Genomic DNA, 16,277 nt, shown 5'->3' on the forward strand with positions numbered 1-16,277 from the left:
AGTGCCAGAAACACGCCGCGTGTGTGACCACGGCAGCCCACGTACCCGGGCACACACACGGTGGGGACCAGCAGCAGGGGCAGCCGCGCCAGGCAGCAGGGCTGTGTCCCCGCAGCTCAGCCCCGAGACAGGGGCTGCCTGGGCCCTCAGTCCCCTCCCCCAGGCCCCTGCCCGCGGACCCATCACAGCAGCGCAGCCTCAGCACCACCGAGGAGACCCTGGCCAGTTGGCACCTGCACTGAGGCTGCTTCGCTTTAGAGGGACCCAGAGTATCTTGGCTACAAAGAAGTGACTTTCTGGGCAGAGGCATGAGGAACTTGGGGAGAGAGATTGGGAGTTGTTCCGGCTCCTCCCAAGGGGCACAGCCACTCTGCCAGCCCCTCAGGCTGCGTTTCTTTTTTTTTTAAATTTTTTTTGTTCACACCGGGGGATGCACAGGCGTTTCTCCTGGCTCTGCAGTCAGGAATTGCTCCTGGCGGTGCTGGGGGACCCTATGGGATGCTGGGAATCGAACCCAGGTCGGCTGTGTGCAAGGCAAACACTGTCCTGCTATGCTATCACTCCAGCCCCCAGGCTGTTTCTTTATGTATTTTTGGTTCGGGCCACACCTGGGCGTGCTCGGGGCACACTGGGAGACTGCAGGGTGCTGGGGAGGAGATAATTTTTACTCTTTACTCGTATAAAAAAAAAAGGACAGTTGTAATAGGGAGGCTTATAAGCAACTCAAAAAATTTTAAGGTAAAGGTAAAGGTAAAGGCCCTCCCGTTGTTCATCGATTTGCTCGAGCGGGCCCAGTAACGTCTCCATTGGAGACTTTGTTGTTACTGTGTCTGGCATATCGAATACGTCGTGGGGAGCTTGCCAGGCTCTGCCGTGCGGGCGAGATACTCTCGGTAGCTTGCCGGGCTCTCCGAGAGGGGCGGAGGAATCAAACTCGGGTCGGCCATGTTGGCTGCGTGCAAGGCAAACGCCCTACCACTGTGCTATCGCTCAAAAAATTTTAAAAACTTGGTAAAGCTTGATGGAAACGTGAAGCAAAACTGTAACTTCTCTCAGGCGAACAGGGTCAGCTGATGGCCCAAGAGCACTGCAGACACTCACGGCACACCAGAGCACTGTCCACCCGGCCAGGGCGCTGCAGGGTGGCACAAGGGCCATGAGGGCAGTGAGGCCCGCCTGTGTGGGGTGGCTGACCCACTTCCCAGTGCAGAGTGAAGTCAGAGCTGGGGACCCCCCACCCCACACACACACACACCAACTCTATCTTTGAGCTTGTTCTGCTGCTAACAGGGATCCCAGGACCCAGCCCTGTGAGACACAAGCTCGCCGAGACATGCCCACCATGCCAGCTCCATATCTGAGCACTGGAGACCGCATGAAGTGTCGACTCCACCTTACCTCAAGTGCTGGAGCACTTTTTTCTGAGCCCACCAGTGAGTGGAGCACTTCAAAAAAGTGCTCCACTCACTGGAGTACTTCTTTCTGAGACTGCCAACGTTTCTGACAGCCCAGGCCATTAAAATTTGCGCCTTCTTCCTGCCTGGGGTGCTGCAGTTGGTCTCTGGGCCCTCCCAGGTGAGACGTGTGGCCACCCCGAGCTTCTTCCCACTCCCCCACCCCCTGAGTTGCGAACCAAATAGACACACGCAGTGAAATGACATCACAGCCGAGGCGTCGGTGAAGGGTGACATGTTTATTTACAAGGTACAAGTGCTTACTATTAAAGTGCTTGGTTTCACAACATCTCTGATCTCTGCCACGTGAGCAAATATCGAATATCGCACAATATACACCGACTGCAAGGGTTCTACATTCACAGCTAGAGCAGAGGGGGGACTTGCCGTGGACACGGTCACACTGGAACCACAGGTGTTCCCACAAGGTACTTATCCCACAGATGAGCCAACGATCAGAAACTCTAACACTCCCAAGTTCCGCCAACGGTCACTCACAGATGAATGCTCGCTGGGGATGGACATGGCCCTGGACAGGCTGTGGTGAGGGCACTCCCCCGCCCCCGGCACACTCCACGTCCACGGAACACTGTGAGTCACAGAACAGGCCGTGCCGGCCGCCCCAGGCCACGCTCCTCACGCCCATGCAGACCGACCACGGGTACGCGGCGGGTTCGAGACACCCGGGGAGCAACCCTGGCTTGGTTGGTCAGTCTCCCACAAAGGAGCGTGGGTGCGGGGAATCGGGCCCCACGCGAGGGAGCGGAGCGTGCGGGCGTGCGGGAACTCCCGTCCTGGCCACATCTGGCCGGCGCCGTCCACTCTGCCAGGACGGCACCGGCTCCTCCATGTGGCAGAAGAGAACTCGTCTGCCTCCGCTGAGCCCCTCAGCATGGGCCCGCGGCCACCACCCAAACGTCCTCCCGGAGCAGAGACCCTGCACGCGTGCAGGGCTGTGACGTGGCCCGGTGGGCGGCACAGGCACCGTGTGGGAGCAGGACAGTGGCACGAGCCTGACAGGGCCACCTGAGGCCCACGGGGTGCAGCAGCTCGGAGTGGCGGAGTGTGGGCAGCTTCTCCGCGGTCCACTCTGGGAGGGACACGCACAACGGCCAGACGGCCACGCCCTGAGTACTGTGTGCTTTGTGCAGGAGCCGCGGTGAGGAGCCGGGTCGCCACACAGGCAGCCCACGGGCGGTGGGGGAAGGGGTACCCTGTTTCCCTACAGCAGACACGGGCGCCTCCGCTTACTGGCCGGCTCAACGTCCAGCCTGCCCGCCCTCTGGAGCTTGCCGGGGGCCCCCTGCACCCACGGCTCTGCCAGGGGCCCATCCGGGCCTGCTCCTCTCTGAAGGCAGCCAGTGCCCTGGGCAGGATCCTCAGCTCAGCCCAGGGGAAAGAACACCGGAGCAGCATCAGGAGCAGAGACTGACCTCAGGAACCTCCCTGAGGGCACGACAGGCACACCGCACCCTCACCCCCAGGCGGGCTCCACACACTCACACACACACACACACACACACACACACACACACTCACCACACACAATCACACACAGCACACTCATGCGTACACACACAGACACACATTCGCACTCACACACACTCATGCACACATTCCCACACACGTACACTCATGCACACACACATTCACACTCCCGCTTTCACACACATGCATACACTCCCACACGCAATTCACCTACACACGTACACTCCTACTCACATGAACACACATGCACTCACTCCTACTCATGCATGTGTTCACTCCCACACCCACACCCATACATTTCCAAGCACACTCACACACACACTCACATGCATACTCCTACTCACGTACACTGCCGCGCACACACACCATGCACACACTCCCACACGTACGTGCACACGTGTACACTCACACCTCCTATTCCCACTCGTACACACTCCCTCTCACATACACACTCACCTACGCTCACACACTCCCACTCCTGCTCACACATACACTCACGGAGTTCATATACTCCCCCCCACACTCACACACTCACACACACACACACACACACGGCAAGTAGGAGCAAGAGGCAGTAACACATTCCCCCCAGTCTCCTGACCTTGGGGTGCCAGGAGCCCCTTCTGGCCAGGCTGAGGTGACTCCTGCTTTCACAGAGGAGGGGACCCCAACCGAGTGGCTCACCATGCCGCCTCCTCCTGTCGGGTGGGGGAGAGAGAGAGGCTGCACCGGTGTCTTAGCACCACAGGGCTGCCTCAGTGTCCCCAGTCTTGGGGCAGAGGGAGCCTGGGTTGCGTGGAGGCAGACCTCAAGCTGAGGATGTGGACACAGCGGGTTTGGGAAGGGGAAGGAAGGGGGGGGTGACCTTGGCTCTGCGTCTGCCGCAGGAGCCTCTCTGTCCCCTGAAACTCCCGGGGAGGGGGGACGGGTAGAATCCTCATGTCCCCCGATTCACGTCCAGTAAGAGCCGCTTCTCCACAAGTCCCAGGATGGTCCCTGTCCGCTCCGGCACGGCCACCCACCTAGGGGACTTTGGCTTCACGGGTCCCAGAGGAAGGCGTCCCCAGGAATGTCCGTGTAGAGAGCAGGCGAGAGGGCACGGGTGCCCACGAACGTGGGCTGAGGAGAGGGGACGCGCTGGGAGAGGTCCCGGACCCGTCCGGTTCAAGTTTGGGTGAGCATGTTTGTGCCTGTGTTACCAGAGGTCAGCGAGGGGACAGGGTTCCTGAAAATCCTGGCGTCCCGGGGCCCCAGGGCACCAGACCTCACAGCCCCTGGACGGAGCCGGACGTCAGCTGCGGCCGGTCCTGCGTGGGATGTTAGCACCGTCGGAGAGGCACTGCGCAGAGGCACCGGCCGCACGCGGCTGACACGCTGCGGGGAAGTCACGAGACAGGAAGGACAGACGGTTCCGTTACAAAAATACCAACGCCCTTGTCGGCAGTCCATTATACATTCATCACCCCAACATCACCGTGAAGAACACTGTTCATCCAAGGTAACCATGCGTTGCATTTAAAAATAAATTAGAGGCAGATAGGAACCTAACGCTGGAAAGCACGGAGAGTCTGTACATATATTTATATTTCTATGCGATACAATGTACACACAGTTGCTCGAGATTCCGGAACCTCAGGCTTCCTCTAAGAACGAGCTTCCACCTCAGACTCGCGCACCCTCCGTCCCGCTGGGGGGAACGGACGGTGCCGGCGTCAGCACCGAGTCCCAGAGCCCCGCACCGTTCGAGGCACGCCGGCCGGTGGAGCGCCCGCGCCCCGCGCCAGAGCTCCCTCCCCGGTGCTCGCCCTGGCCCGGCGCAGGCCCCACGGACCGACCCGGGACCTGTGCTTCCGCCGTAAAGTGCTCGGAGGCCAGGGGGCCCGGCCGTGCCAGGGCTCAGCATTCCGATCTCCGACGCAGCTCGGGCGGCTCGTCCCCGGTGTCCGGCTGCTCGTCCGGCCCCTCCAGCGTCTCCCCGCGGACCGCCAGAACAATGACCTGCAGCCACCTCTGCTTCAGCTCCTCGCTGTCGGCGGCAAAGCCGTGCACGGACTTGGACTGCGTCAGCCTGAAGGCGTACGGCAGGTCGGCGCTCCCCGGCAGGTCTCTGACCGTGTAGCCCAGCAGCGGGATGGTGGCCTGCGCCCTCACGTCCTGGGACGGGCACACGGGAGGGCCGTGAGGGCCCAGCACCCCCTTCCCGTGCACACCACGCACACGCACCTGCCCACTCTCACACAGGCACGCGCACACACACCTGCACACTCACACATGCTCGCCCACACATGCGCTCACACACACACATTTTCACCCACTCTCACCCGCGTGCATACTGACACCCATGCACACCCACACACAGGCACACCCACACAGGGGCACTCTCACACAGGCACACTCACATGCAGGCACCCACACTCACACACAGGCACACCCACATACAGGCACCCACGCAGGCACACCCACACAGGCGCACCCACACAGGCACCCACGCAGGCACACCCATCCCCTCACACACAGGCACACCCACACAGGGGCACTCTCACACAGGCACACTCACACACAGGCACACACACACGCATGTACACACACGCCATGCCAGGGAAAAACGTAGCGGAAGCTGCCTGCGGGGGTTCACTCCTGGCACCATGAGCGGGAAAGCCAAGAGAAGCTCAGGGCGTGGACAGACGAGGCCCCAAGTCCATCCCTGAGCGCTGGGCACAGCCCCCCATGGCCCGAGCTCTGCCTGGCCTGGTTCACCAAGTACCACCGGGACTGGTCCAGTCCCGAGCACTGCGTGGGAGCCCCTAAAAGGGGCAGAGCCATTGGTTGCACACGGCCTGAAGAGGGTGAGAACGTCACGACTAGAGCAGCTGACCTGTCCCTACAGCCGCCGTCAAGCGGACTACGGGCAAACAGGGCTCCAGGTGAATGGCCAAAGGGTCTGAACAGCCCCAGGCCACCCGCACTGGCCCTCGGGCAGACAGGCGCCACAGCTCGGGCACACGGTGTGCACTCGGCGGGACATGGTTGCCCGTCCCCTGCTTCCTGCTGCCTCCCGTCCAGGGGACCCCCACCCTCCCCATGCCGCCTCATCACCCCCGCCCCATCCCTGCTCAGCCCTTCCCACTGAGCCCGACAGGGAGCGACTCGGGGGCCCCAGGACATGGAGGCTTCCCCTGGCGAGCCGATTCCTGACACCCTGCGCCAAGCCGATGCCATGGAGGTCCCGGGCGGTGCCCCTACCTGGGGGGCGCCGTACATGTACAGCACCAGGGGGTCCTGCTTGGGGATCACACACCACGCTTTCTGCCATGGCTTCGACTTCTCCATGTACTGCAGGAAGCTGCACACCACGCTGTTTCCGGACACTTCTGCAGACTCGATCTGAGGGTACGAAGGGACACAGGCGTGAAACGGGGCGTCCGCGCACAGCTGCCTGCCCTGCCCGGTCTGATGAGTCCACGCAGACACCGAGATGCCGGGTTTCCTGCCGTCTCTGCAGACCCACGCCACAGGTGGAGCGATGACCTTCCGTGACGACAACGGCCAGCACCTGCTTCTCTCTCGCCGCTGCCCGGCTCTTCCGCGTGGAGGCCCCAGCAAGACTGATTCCACACGTGAGTCAGTATCTTGGGAGGCCAGATACTCGTGGTCACAGCCCCAGGCTGGGCTAATCCCGCCAGAGCGCCAGGAGCCGCCCCCATGCACCTGCATTGCCTAGCCACGGCGGCAGGGGGCTGGCGGCGGGGACTGGCGCAGCGTCTCCACCAGCGCGCAAGCGATGCGTGTGGGGCTTTCAACCCCGGCAGGGGGAGCCCGAGAGAAGCTTTCCTGTTCATGGCTGTGGGGGCCTGGAGCCCGAAAGCCCAGAGACACCCAAACCCCTCAGCCCGAGCGGCCCTGGGGCCGCAGGCACCGCCAAGCCCTGACCCAGGAGAGGCCGGCCTGGCCCCAGCCGCCCACCCCCAGGGTGCCTCTCCCCTCCCTGCCCTCGGCCCGCGCCCCCCCCCCCCGCAGAGCCCCCCACCTCCAGGATGCCTCTCCTCTTCCTGCCCTCGCCGTCCGAGCAGCCGATGATGAGCAGGTAGCAGTCCCTGCAGACCTTGCTCAGCTTCCCGCCGTCGTACTCCAGCTGCGCCTTGTAGTCCGAGCACCTCCAGCAGACCACCTGGGAGAGGACGGGCAGTGAGCGGCCACGTGCGGGAGGGCGGGAGGGTGCCCGCGCCGCCTTTCAGGGACCGTCTGCACGGCCCCTCTCATGGATCCTGAGAGCGGCCCTGGGTGGCCAGCGGGGCCCCGGGCAGGTGCAGGGACGAGACTCTCGGTGCCGCCCCAAGCTTCCCTGGAAAACCATCCACCATCCGCTAGCTCAGAGAACGGCCTCTTGCCTCCATGTGGGGGCGTCCCGGGCCCCGGGGCGGTGAGACCTTCTCCTCCGCTCAGCATCTCGTGGCTTGTCCATAAGATGGGCACCTCCCTGTGCTGCAGAGCCCTGTCCACCCACAGGCCAGGGGCTCGCGTGCTGGACTCAGACCGATGACCTGTGTGCACTTATGGACAGCAACTGCGCCGGTGACCGCGAGAGCACTCAGGGCTGAGTCTAAAGTCTCAGGGGGACAAGAGCCCCCACAGTCCACCAAGTCCCTCTGGACCATGGGGGCCAGCGCTGCGCCTGCAGGACACTTGGCAGCTGCCCTTCTGAGGCCGTGAGGCCCACACGTGCTGGGCCACCCACAGCTCTGTCCCTCCTCGAGCTTCCCCGTGACACAGCGTGGACATCCGGCCCTCCGGCCCGCCCCACGCCCTGTCGGTGTCAACTCAAACGACAGCCAGAAAGGTCAGGGTTTTCTGACTCAAGCTGGTCCCTGGTTCTCCTGATGCTCACCACTCTGAGTGCTGCCCTGTCCCTCTGCAATGACCACAGGGAGGACAGCAACAAGAACAGTTATACTGACCAGCAGGGGAACACTGACCACATGGGCTATACTGACTACATGGGCTATACTGACCAGCACACTGTATAGTGACCACATGGTCTACACTGACCAGCACAGGTTATACTAACCGGCACGTTGTACACTGACCACATGAGCCATACTGGCCAGCATGGGCTATTCTGACCGGCATGGGTTATACTGACTGCATGGGCTATAGTGATTGGCACAGGCTACACTGACTGACACAGGTCATACTAATCAGCACATTGTATACTGACCACATGGGCTATACTGACCAGCATGGGCTATACTGACTGGCACGGGCTATACTGACCGGTATGGGTTATACTGATCGGCACACTGTATACTGACCGACATGGGCTATACTGACCAACATGAGTTATACTGCCCTGCATGGACTATACTGACCGGCATGGGCTATACTGACCAGCACGGGCTATAATGACTGGCAGAGGTTATGCTGACCAGCACACTGTATACTGACCATCCCAGGCTATACTGATAGACACAGGCTACACTGACCAGCACGGGTTATACTGACCGGCATAAGCTATATTGACCAGCACTGTTTATACTGACCACATGAGCTATACTGACCAGCACAGGCTATACTGACCAGCATGGGTTATAATGACCAGCACAGGTTACACTGATCAGCATAGGTTATACTGATCGGCATGGGCTATATTGACCAGCATGGGCTGTAATAACCACACAGGCAATACTGACCAGCATGGCTTATACTGACTGACATGGGCTATACTGACCAGCATGGGCTATACTGGCTGGCATAGGCTACACTGACCGGCATGGGTTATACTGACCGGCACACTGTATACTGACCGACATGGGCTATACGGATCAACATGAGTTATACTGCCCGGCATGGACTATACTGACCAGCATGGGCTACACTGACCATCTCAGGTTATACTGACCAGCATGGTTTCTACTGACCGACATGGGCTATACTGACCAGCACAGACTACACTGACCAGCACTGGTTCTATGGCCTAGGGCCTGGCTGCCCTTTTAGACTGGCCATGTTCATCAATTTGATCAGTCAGTGACGAAATGCTCGGTTCCGACCGCCATCTCCTGGCTGGGGGCTGGTTTCCGTCTGCCCGTGTCCTCCCTCCCCGCTCCCCACTGGGCCCAGGGGCCGGGCCCCGAGAGCAGGACTCACGTGTCCACACGCCCGGCAGTGGTGCCTGCGCCGCGTGAGCGCGTTGAAGGGCTCCCGGCACTTCATGCACATGGTGACCTCGTTGTCCCGGATCCAGCGCGGGGCTCTCCTCCCCAGCTCGGCGTGCTGTGGGATGCCACAGCTCAGCACCGCTCCACCGGGCATGGGGCCCAGGGCGCAGGGCAGAAACCAAGGGCACAAGAGCGAGGGCACAACAGGCCAGCCTGGGCACCTGGGCATAGGGGGGCTGACCTGGGCACCTGGGCACGGGGTGGGGGGCTGACCTGGGCACCTGGGGACAGGGAAGAGTGACTGGGCACATGGGCAGCGCCTGTCCCTGCAGCCCGCGGCCATGTGTGGGGAGAGGCAGAGCTTCGCAGAGGGCAGGTCTGACTCACCGAGACCTCGGTGGGGCTGTCGCTGTCCTTGGCAATGGCGCTCCGGAAGGTCTCGTGCCTCTGCTGGAACATGTCGATGGTCTCCTGCAGGGCCTGCGTGAACAGGGGGCGGGACGGGGCTGCAGGCTCACCTCAAAGAGGGCCAGTGCACGCACCGAGGACAGGGTCTGCAGGCGTCACAGGTGAGACACGCATTTGCCAAGTGAGCAACACACAGAAGGGACAACATATGTCCCGTGTGCACACAGGGAGCACACATATGTCAAGTGCACACAAGGAGGGAGCACATAAGGGCCCTGTGGGCACAGTGAGGGAGCACACGTGCCGTGTGGGGACAAGGAGGGCATCATATATGTGCCATGTGCACAAAGCGAGGGAGCACACATGTGCTGTGTGGGGACAGGGAGGGGACCGAGTGAGGCGAACACAGAACAGGCAGCAGCTCACCTTGATCCACTCCTCTTTGTCCTGTTCGGAGCTGAAACAAAGGGACCCCAGTGAGCAGACACCAGAGCCACGTCACCGCACGGACACAAGGTGACAGGTCTGGCCTGGGGGAGCACGGGGAGGGGGTCCGGGGAGAGCAAACGCCGGAATAGCACAGCTGGCACCAGCGTGGCCACACTCAAGGCAGAGGTGTGGACACACGTGCACTGGGCTTTGGGGGGCCCTATGAGGACTGGGGTGGTGCTAGTCCCCCCCCCCCCGCCAGGTGAGGAGCCTGCGCCCCGGCTGGTGTGAGCTCCTGCCACATGTCGCCCGGCTGGCACGGCCATGTCGGGTCATGCCCCACTGTTAGGGTCGGCATGTGGGTCTGCGGGCACTAAACACCGAGACCACGAAGTCTCAGCTGCAGCCACAGAACTCTAGAACGTGCCAAGGAGGCGGGTAGGGGGGCGGGAAGTGGACAGTGGGGGGGTGGGGCCGGGGGCGCTGGTGCCTCAATCTTGTGTGCCTGAAACCAACCGTCAGCGTCTTTGTAAATCACAGTTCTTTAATGAACTGTATTAGAAAGGCCACACCTGCCTGGGGACGGAGGGTTTCAGCCCGTGTGCGGGGAAGTTCCGTGAGGCGGGGGCAGGGAGACCCTCTCTGAGGTGCGAGGTAGCTCTTCCCGCCGCCCACGGTCCCCTCACGATTCTCCCAACCACGCGAGTCAGGACTCCTGCCCGGGGGGGGGGGGGGACAGCGGGCCCCTCGAGGGGACGCTCACCTGGCCTGCAGCTCCAGGGTCCTCTCCTTGCCGGACACCTGGAAGGTGTGTGGGTACTCCTCGTTGTGCGTCTCCACCACAGTCATGCCGTCGACACCCACGCGCGTCCGCACGGTGAACTTGGAGCCCACCAGGGTGAACTTGGGCACACAGTAGAGAAGCATGTTGTTGAACTGTAGGAACATGTCGGGGCCAGTCAGGGGCCAGCCAGGGGCCAGCCAGGGGCCAGCCAGGGGACAGTCAGGGACAGCCAGGGACAGTCAGAGAGTGTCAGGGTCAGAGACAGTCAGGGACGACCAAGGGACAGCCAGACATGGTCAAGGATGGTTAGGACACAAGACATATGTCAGGACATGTTTAGGACACAGCACACACCAGAGCACACGTCAGCACACACTACACACACACAGAGGGGCTGCAGCTGCGGGTGCAGCAGGCCAGGGAGCCTTTGCCCATGTGCGCATGCGAGGTCAGCAGGCCGCTGGGTCCCGCCTCGCTGAGAGCAGATGTGGGCCAAACTCTGGCCCCACTTTGCAGGGTGCTACAGGGCATGTGGCAACAGTGTCCCCGTGGCTCCTCTGCCCCCAGCTATTGGCTGGGTGACCACACTGATTATCACTCTGACCCTGACAGACACATGAGCGTGTTGAGTGAATCGCACTCGGTCTGCCCCAGGACAGAGCCTGCTCTTCTGCCCGGATCCTTTGTGTCTGGGGCCTGGTGGTGCTCAGGGCTCGCTCCTGGTGGTGCCAGGGAACCCTCCACGTGCCAGGGTCTGAAGCAGGGTTGGTCACATGTAAGGCAAGTGACTCCCCCCGGCACGATTTCTCAGGCCCCTTTCCACTCTTACGAACGGGCCTCCCTGCAGTGGCCAAGGGCGCTGTGTGCGACAGTGAACAGCCGTCCTGGAGCATGCGGCTGAGTCCCCTGCCAGAGGAGACACTGGGCCAAGAGAGTGACACAGAATCTGGGGGACATGGGGCAGGAGGAGCCGCCGTGACAGGGCTGCACGCTCGCTCACGGCATGGCGCCGGGACTGTGCAGACAGTCCTGCCAGCAGACAGAGCCACGGGCTGACACGGACATGCATGCCACAAAGACACGAGGGCGCAAGCAGAGCGGAGCCGCAGGGACAGAGATGACGGAGAGACGGTAGGACAGAGACAGGGAGAGACAGCAGGACAGAGATAGGGAGAGACAGGGGGACAGAGATGACAGAGAGATGGCGGGACAGAGACGAGGGAGAGACAGCGGGACAGAAACGAGGGCAGGACAGGTGCAGGCCGTAGCACTTCGTAGCAGCTCTGGACTCGTGTGGCTGAAGGGACGAAGAAGCGAGTGGCCACAGAGCTCACACACATGTGCACATGCACACGCACAGACACATGTATGTAAACATGCCCACACATGCGTATCTGAACATGCATGAACAGACATGTCGACACGGGCACCCACGCGGGCACACGCTCCGCAGGCCAGTCCCTGTGGAGGGTGAGGACAGGACCGCGGGGTGGCCGAGCGCGGCCCGCACACTCACCAGGAAGAGGTGGCGCTCCTGAGCGGACGTGTTCCTCGCCGCCAGCTTGAGGATCTGCCCCTCCTTGATGAGCTCGTTGCTGGGGTTCACGATGTCCTCCTCCTCACCCAGCATCTCGTACACCTCCATCAGCTTCTTCAGCTTCTCCTGGGGAGGCAGGGCACAGCGGCTGGGGACAGGCCTCCCCGGGGGCGGGCCCTGGGAGGAGCATCGTGCTGGGGGCGGGGGACCCCCATGCGGACAGGCCGGCCCGGGCCAGGACTCACCATCTTCCGGATGGCACTGTTGGAGTGGCTGGCTGCCGTGGAGATGATCTCCAGCGACTCTGAGGGGAGAGAGCGGGGAACAGTGTCACGCTGCAGAGAGCGGAGAACAGTGTCCACCCTACAGAGCTGGGCAGCGGAGAACAGTGTCCAGCCACAGGGCCGGGCAGCAGACTGGAGAGCAGAGGCCGGATCCCTTCAAACCGGCACCTTGGGAAGCGCCTGTGCATAGCCGTGGGAAGGGAGAGTTGTCCCCCATCAGATGTCACCAACAGGCCGGGCTCCAGGGTCCCTGGGCCGTGAGGGGCTCCACACATACGGCTGGGAGCTCCCCTCCCCATCACAACAAGAAATCCCCCCCAGAACCAAGGGCGGGCGTCTGCTCTGCAGGCTGGGGACAGGAGAGGGGTGCTCTGGCTAAGGCCTGACCTCGTGGGTCACATCTACCACTGGGTCTGAACTCTGGCCTGACATACATCGGCAGTCAGGTCTGAGAGTTTGCAGGCAAGTGACCGGCCAGGCACAGTCACCTCCAGGGGACCGTGCCAGGTCAGTGTGGGCCACCAAAGGAGCCTCCGGATGCCAGGCTGCGGCAGGCTGGCGCTGGGCCAGGGACAGGCAGAGGGCATGGCGAGAAGGCAACACGGCAAGAGAGGCCTGGCCAGGGCGGGGGTGGCCCCTCCCCCCAGGCACAAGTGCAGGGTGCAGGGGCTGGAGGAACCGCCAGAGGGGTCCAGGCACTGGGTGAGGGTGCAGGGAGGACTGTCTGGGGTTCGGGCACTAGGAGAGGGAGAAGGGAGGACTGTCCGGATTCGGGCAGGCATGGGGGGCTCACTCTTGGCGTCGGCCCAGTCGGGGGCGTCGGGGGGCAGCTTGCGCAGGTAGTCCTTCAGGAGCAGCTCGTAGCGGGGCACGCGCTGCACGGGTTCCAGCATGTGGTGCTGCAGACTCAGGCTCCCACACACCTTCTGGCTCTGCGGCGAGAAAGGGGCACACGGGAGGTTCAGCCCAGGGCAGCCGGCCCTGGCCGCGAGCGGACAGGAAGCACCTAGGAGAGCACGCAGACGAGGCCGGGACACAGGCAACGGGCTAGCACGCTGGTACTGCGTGTCGCCAGCACCTGGCCTGGCCCAGCAATGGCGGCTGTGGCCCCCAGTCCCATGGCAGGCGAGAGTGCGAACACGGAGCAGCAGAGGCCCCCGAGAAGAGGTTCGCAGGGCTCGAACCATAGCAGAGGGTGATCCCTGACTGCCGGAGCTCCAGGCGGATGGCCCCTGGGCCTCTCTCGACTCTCAGTCGGAGCTGGGTGGTGTGAGGGAGGAGGTGGGGTTCCGGGGACCCAGTGAAGGCCAGGGACACGCAGGGCAGCACCCCAAGGCCCATAGCATGCCCCCGGCCCAGTGTGAGCACTGTTGTGGGAGTCGAGCAGAAATCACTGTGGCCATAGTCACCTGCATGATCTAGATTTGGGGACACTCTCGGGGATGAGAAGAGAAAATGGGGAGCATCACTGCAGAGTCTCCCCAGGAAGGAAGCAGGGCCGCCCCACCCTGGCCGCCCACAGTACCTGGATGTCGTCCACCACCGCCTTGAACTGGGGGCTGCGCTCCATCGTGCTCTTGACCAGCTCCGTGGCGTGGTCGAAGCCCTTCACGTACTCCCCGTACATCTTCAGGAAAGGCGCCAGCTTCTGCAGGATGTCACCGATTCTCGGGGTGGTCTCCCTGGAGTCAGTGCAGAAACACGCCGCTGAGATTCTTCTAGAAAGAGTGTTGCCAGACTCGAGACGCACGGGCCACTTCCCCAGCGCCCTCCCTCCCTGGAGCGTGGGCGTGGCCACGCAGGCTGGTACTCCAGGCAGCCACATACTCTGCGGCCCTTTGAGCCAGATCCTGGGGCCCAGCTGGAACCTTGAGGCTCCGGATCACTCAGTTTGTGTCTCCTCCCTCCAGAGAGAGACCTGTGCCTTTTCCCTGACAGCGTTCAGCCCCGCAACACTGGTGCGGCGCTGGGATGGCCCAAGAAGCAGGGCCCGTGGGCCTCTGGTGCACGTCCCAGCCCTGCCGGAACCTTACCACTCCTGCATCCGTTTCTCCAGTTCAGGAAGGAGGAATTTACTGTGGAAGGCATTGATGGACGAAATATTAGAGAAGATTTTATTCACCACCTCGACGGGAAACGAGCCTCGGTTCGCTTCATCCAACAGTCTGCAGTAAAACACCTAAACAAGAGGAACAGTCTGCAGTGAAAACTGAGCAAGGGGTACAGTCTGCAGGGAAACACCTGAGCAAGGGGAACAGTCTGCAGGGAAACAGTCGAGCAAGAGGAACAGTCTCAGGGAAACAGCCAACGAAGGGGAACAGCCTGTAGGGAAACAGCTGAGCAAGGGGAACAGTCTCAGGGAAACACCCAGACAAGGGAAACAGTCTGCAATGAAACACCAAGCAAGACACCCGGGCAAGGGAAACAGTCTGCAGGGAGACACCTGACACCCACGCGCCCCAAGAGAGTGAGAGCAAGTGAGCTTCTGCATTCCAAGTCCAGAACTCGAGCCAGAATGCCCGCACAGTGCCCCCAGAGGGCCCCCACTGGGGTTTCTCTGCAGCTCCTCAGGGTGTCAGAGCCTGAGCCCGCTGGGCACCCCGCTCGCCTGGCCCTGCTATGGTGGTGTGTGCTGAAGAGCTCTTCTCACCAACACTTGAACCCACGTTTCTCCAGCGAGAAGCAGCTTCCCTGCCAAGTACCTCACAGGGCAGCAGGAGGCCCCACCAAGCCACCTGACCAACTCTTGCTTTTCCCACCCGTAACAGGGCAGGGACCACGCTGCCCGCATGCCTCTTGCCTTCCATGGTGGGTAGGATGAAGGCCCTCGTGCGACCCTCAAGGCCCCGGAGAGCCGGGTGCCTGGAGACGGGGGTGAATCCTTCGGAGGGCCTGGCCGAGGGCTGACCTGTGCCAGTCAGAGGCGCAGAGGCGGCTCTGGGGTGAAGTTCATCACCCTTCTGGTCTCCAGACAGGGTTTGGGACATGCGACGCTGCTTTTCCAACCAAGGAGGGACCCCAGACTGCCCGGTCCACCTGTGCCCCAGTTACTCAGCGCCACAAACAGCGGAAAGGGGAAGAAGCATTACCTGGTCCAGGAGGTTGAGTCGGCTGACGTAAGCTCTCTCCGTGAGCAGAAGCTCGGTGGCTATCTTGTGAAGCTTTTGCTCATTCGTCTCCTGAAAGCAGAGTATCCACATGTGGGGAAGTAGAGCATGGGGCTGCTTCTCAGGCAACCGACAGCTCAGCCCATGGTCGGACCAAGACCGTCTGCGCTCGTTTCTCAGTCCTGAAGGACAGCAGTGAGAGCCGTGCGGAGCTATCCTCACCCCTTGCGGCCCTCAGGCTGCCCCCAAAACTGGGCCAGTGTGCCACCAGCACAGCCCACAGGACACCCTCTTGTCCCAGCACCCACCTGCCGCCACCCGCCTCCATGTCACAAATATCAAACCTAAACATTTACTTGGAGGGAAGGCATTTGGGCCACACCTGGCTGTGCTCAGGGCTTGCTCCCGGCTCTGTGCCCCTGGATCACTCCTGCTCGGAAACCGCGTGGGGTGCCGGAGACAGAACCTGGGTCGGCCGTGTGCAGAGCAAGCACGCTGCTTGCCACGTTACGGCTCCAGCCCCAAACCTAACCAGGACGGTTTCTCAGCAGGTACTGACCCTCCCCACCCGCTCCCTCACAATGCCCCATGTGCTGAGGCTCTGCCGTGAGGCTCCAGCACAGACTGGAGG

The 16,277-nt window shown here is 62.0% G+C and overlaps 2 protein-coding genes across 4 annotated transcripts in view; one reads left to right on the forward strand and one right to left on the reverse strand.

The window, feature by feature from the left end:
- The window catches only part of PKP2 (plakophilin 2), a 219,915-nt gene that overhangs the window by 50,982 nt on the left and 152,656 nt on the right, over positions 1-16,277 (forward strand). The window lies entirely within an intron of this gene.
- FGD4 (FYVE, RhoGEF and PH domain containing 4) overlaps positions 1,677-16,277 on the reverse strand; it is an 83,353-nt gene continuing 68,752 nt past the window's right edge. For all 3 annotated transcript variants that reach the window (XM_056107782.1, XM_056107783.1, XM_056107784.1), the window contains 13 exons: positions 15,629-15,718; positions 14,573-14,718; positions 14,065-14,221; positions 13,333-13,471; positions 12,501-12,559; positions 12,235-12,381; positions 10,698-10,870; positions 9,932-9,962; positions 9,485-9,577; positions 9,087-9,212; positions 6,970-7,110; positions 6,186-6,326; positions 1,677-5,096 (listed from right to left, as the gene is read on the reverse strand). In XM_056107782.1, coding sequence (XP_055963757.1) covers positions 4,839-5,096; positions 6,186-6,326; positions 6,970-7,110; positions 9,087-9,212; positions 9,485-9,577; positions 9,932-9,962; positions 10,698-10,870; positions 12,235-12,381; positions 12,501-12,559; positions 13,333-13,471; positions 14,065-14,221; positions 14,573-14,718; positions 15,629-15,718 — 1,701 coding nt within the window. In that variant the 3' untranslated portion in view covers positions 1,677-4,838. The remainder of the gene's footprint in view (positions 5,097-6,185; positions 6,327-6,969; positions 7,111-9,086; positions 9,213-9,484; positions 9,578-9,931; positions 9,963-10,697; positions 10,871-12,234; positions 12,382-12,500; positions 12,560-13,332; positions 13,472-14,064; positions 14,222-14,572; positions 14,719-15,628; positions 15,719-16,277) is intronic.

The sequence above is a fragment of the Sorex fumeus genome, unplaced genomic scaffold (assembly GCF_029834395.1).
Source record: "Sorex fumeus unplaced genomic scaffold, SorFum_2.1 ptg000177l, whole genome shotgun sequence".
Classification (NCBI taxonomy): domain Eukaryota; kingdom Metazoa; phylum Chordata; class Mammalia; order Eulipotyphla; family Soricidae; genus Sorex; species Sorex fumeus.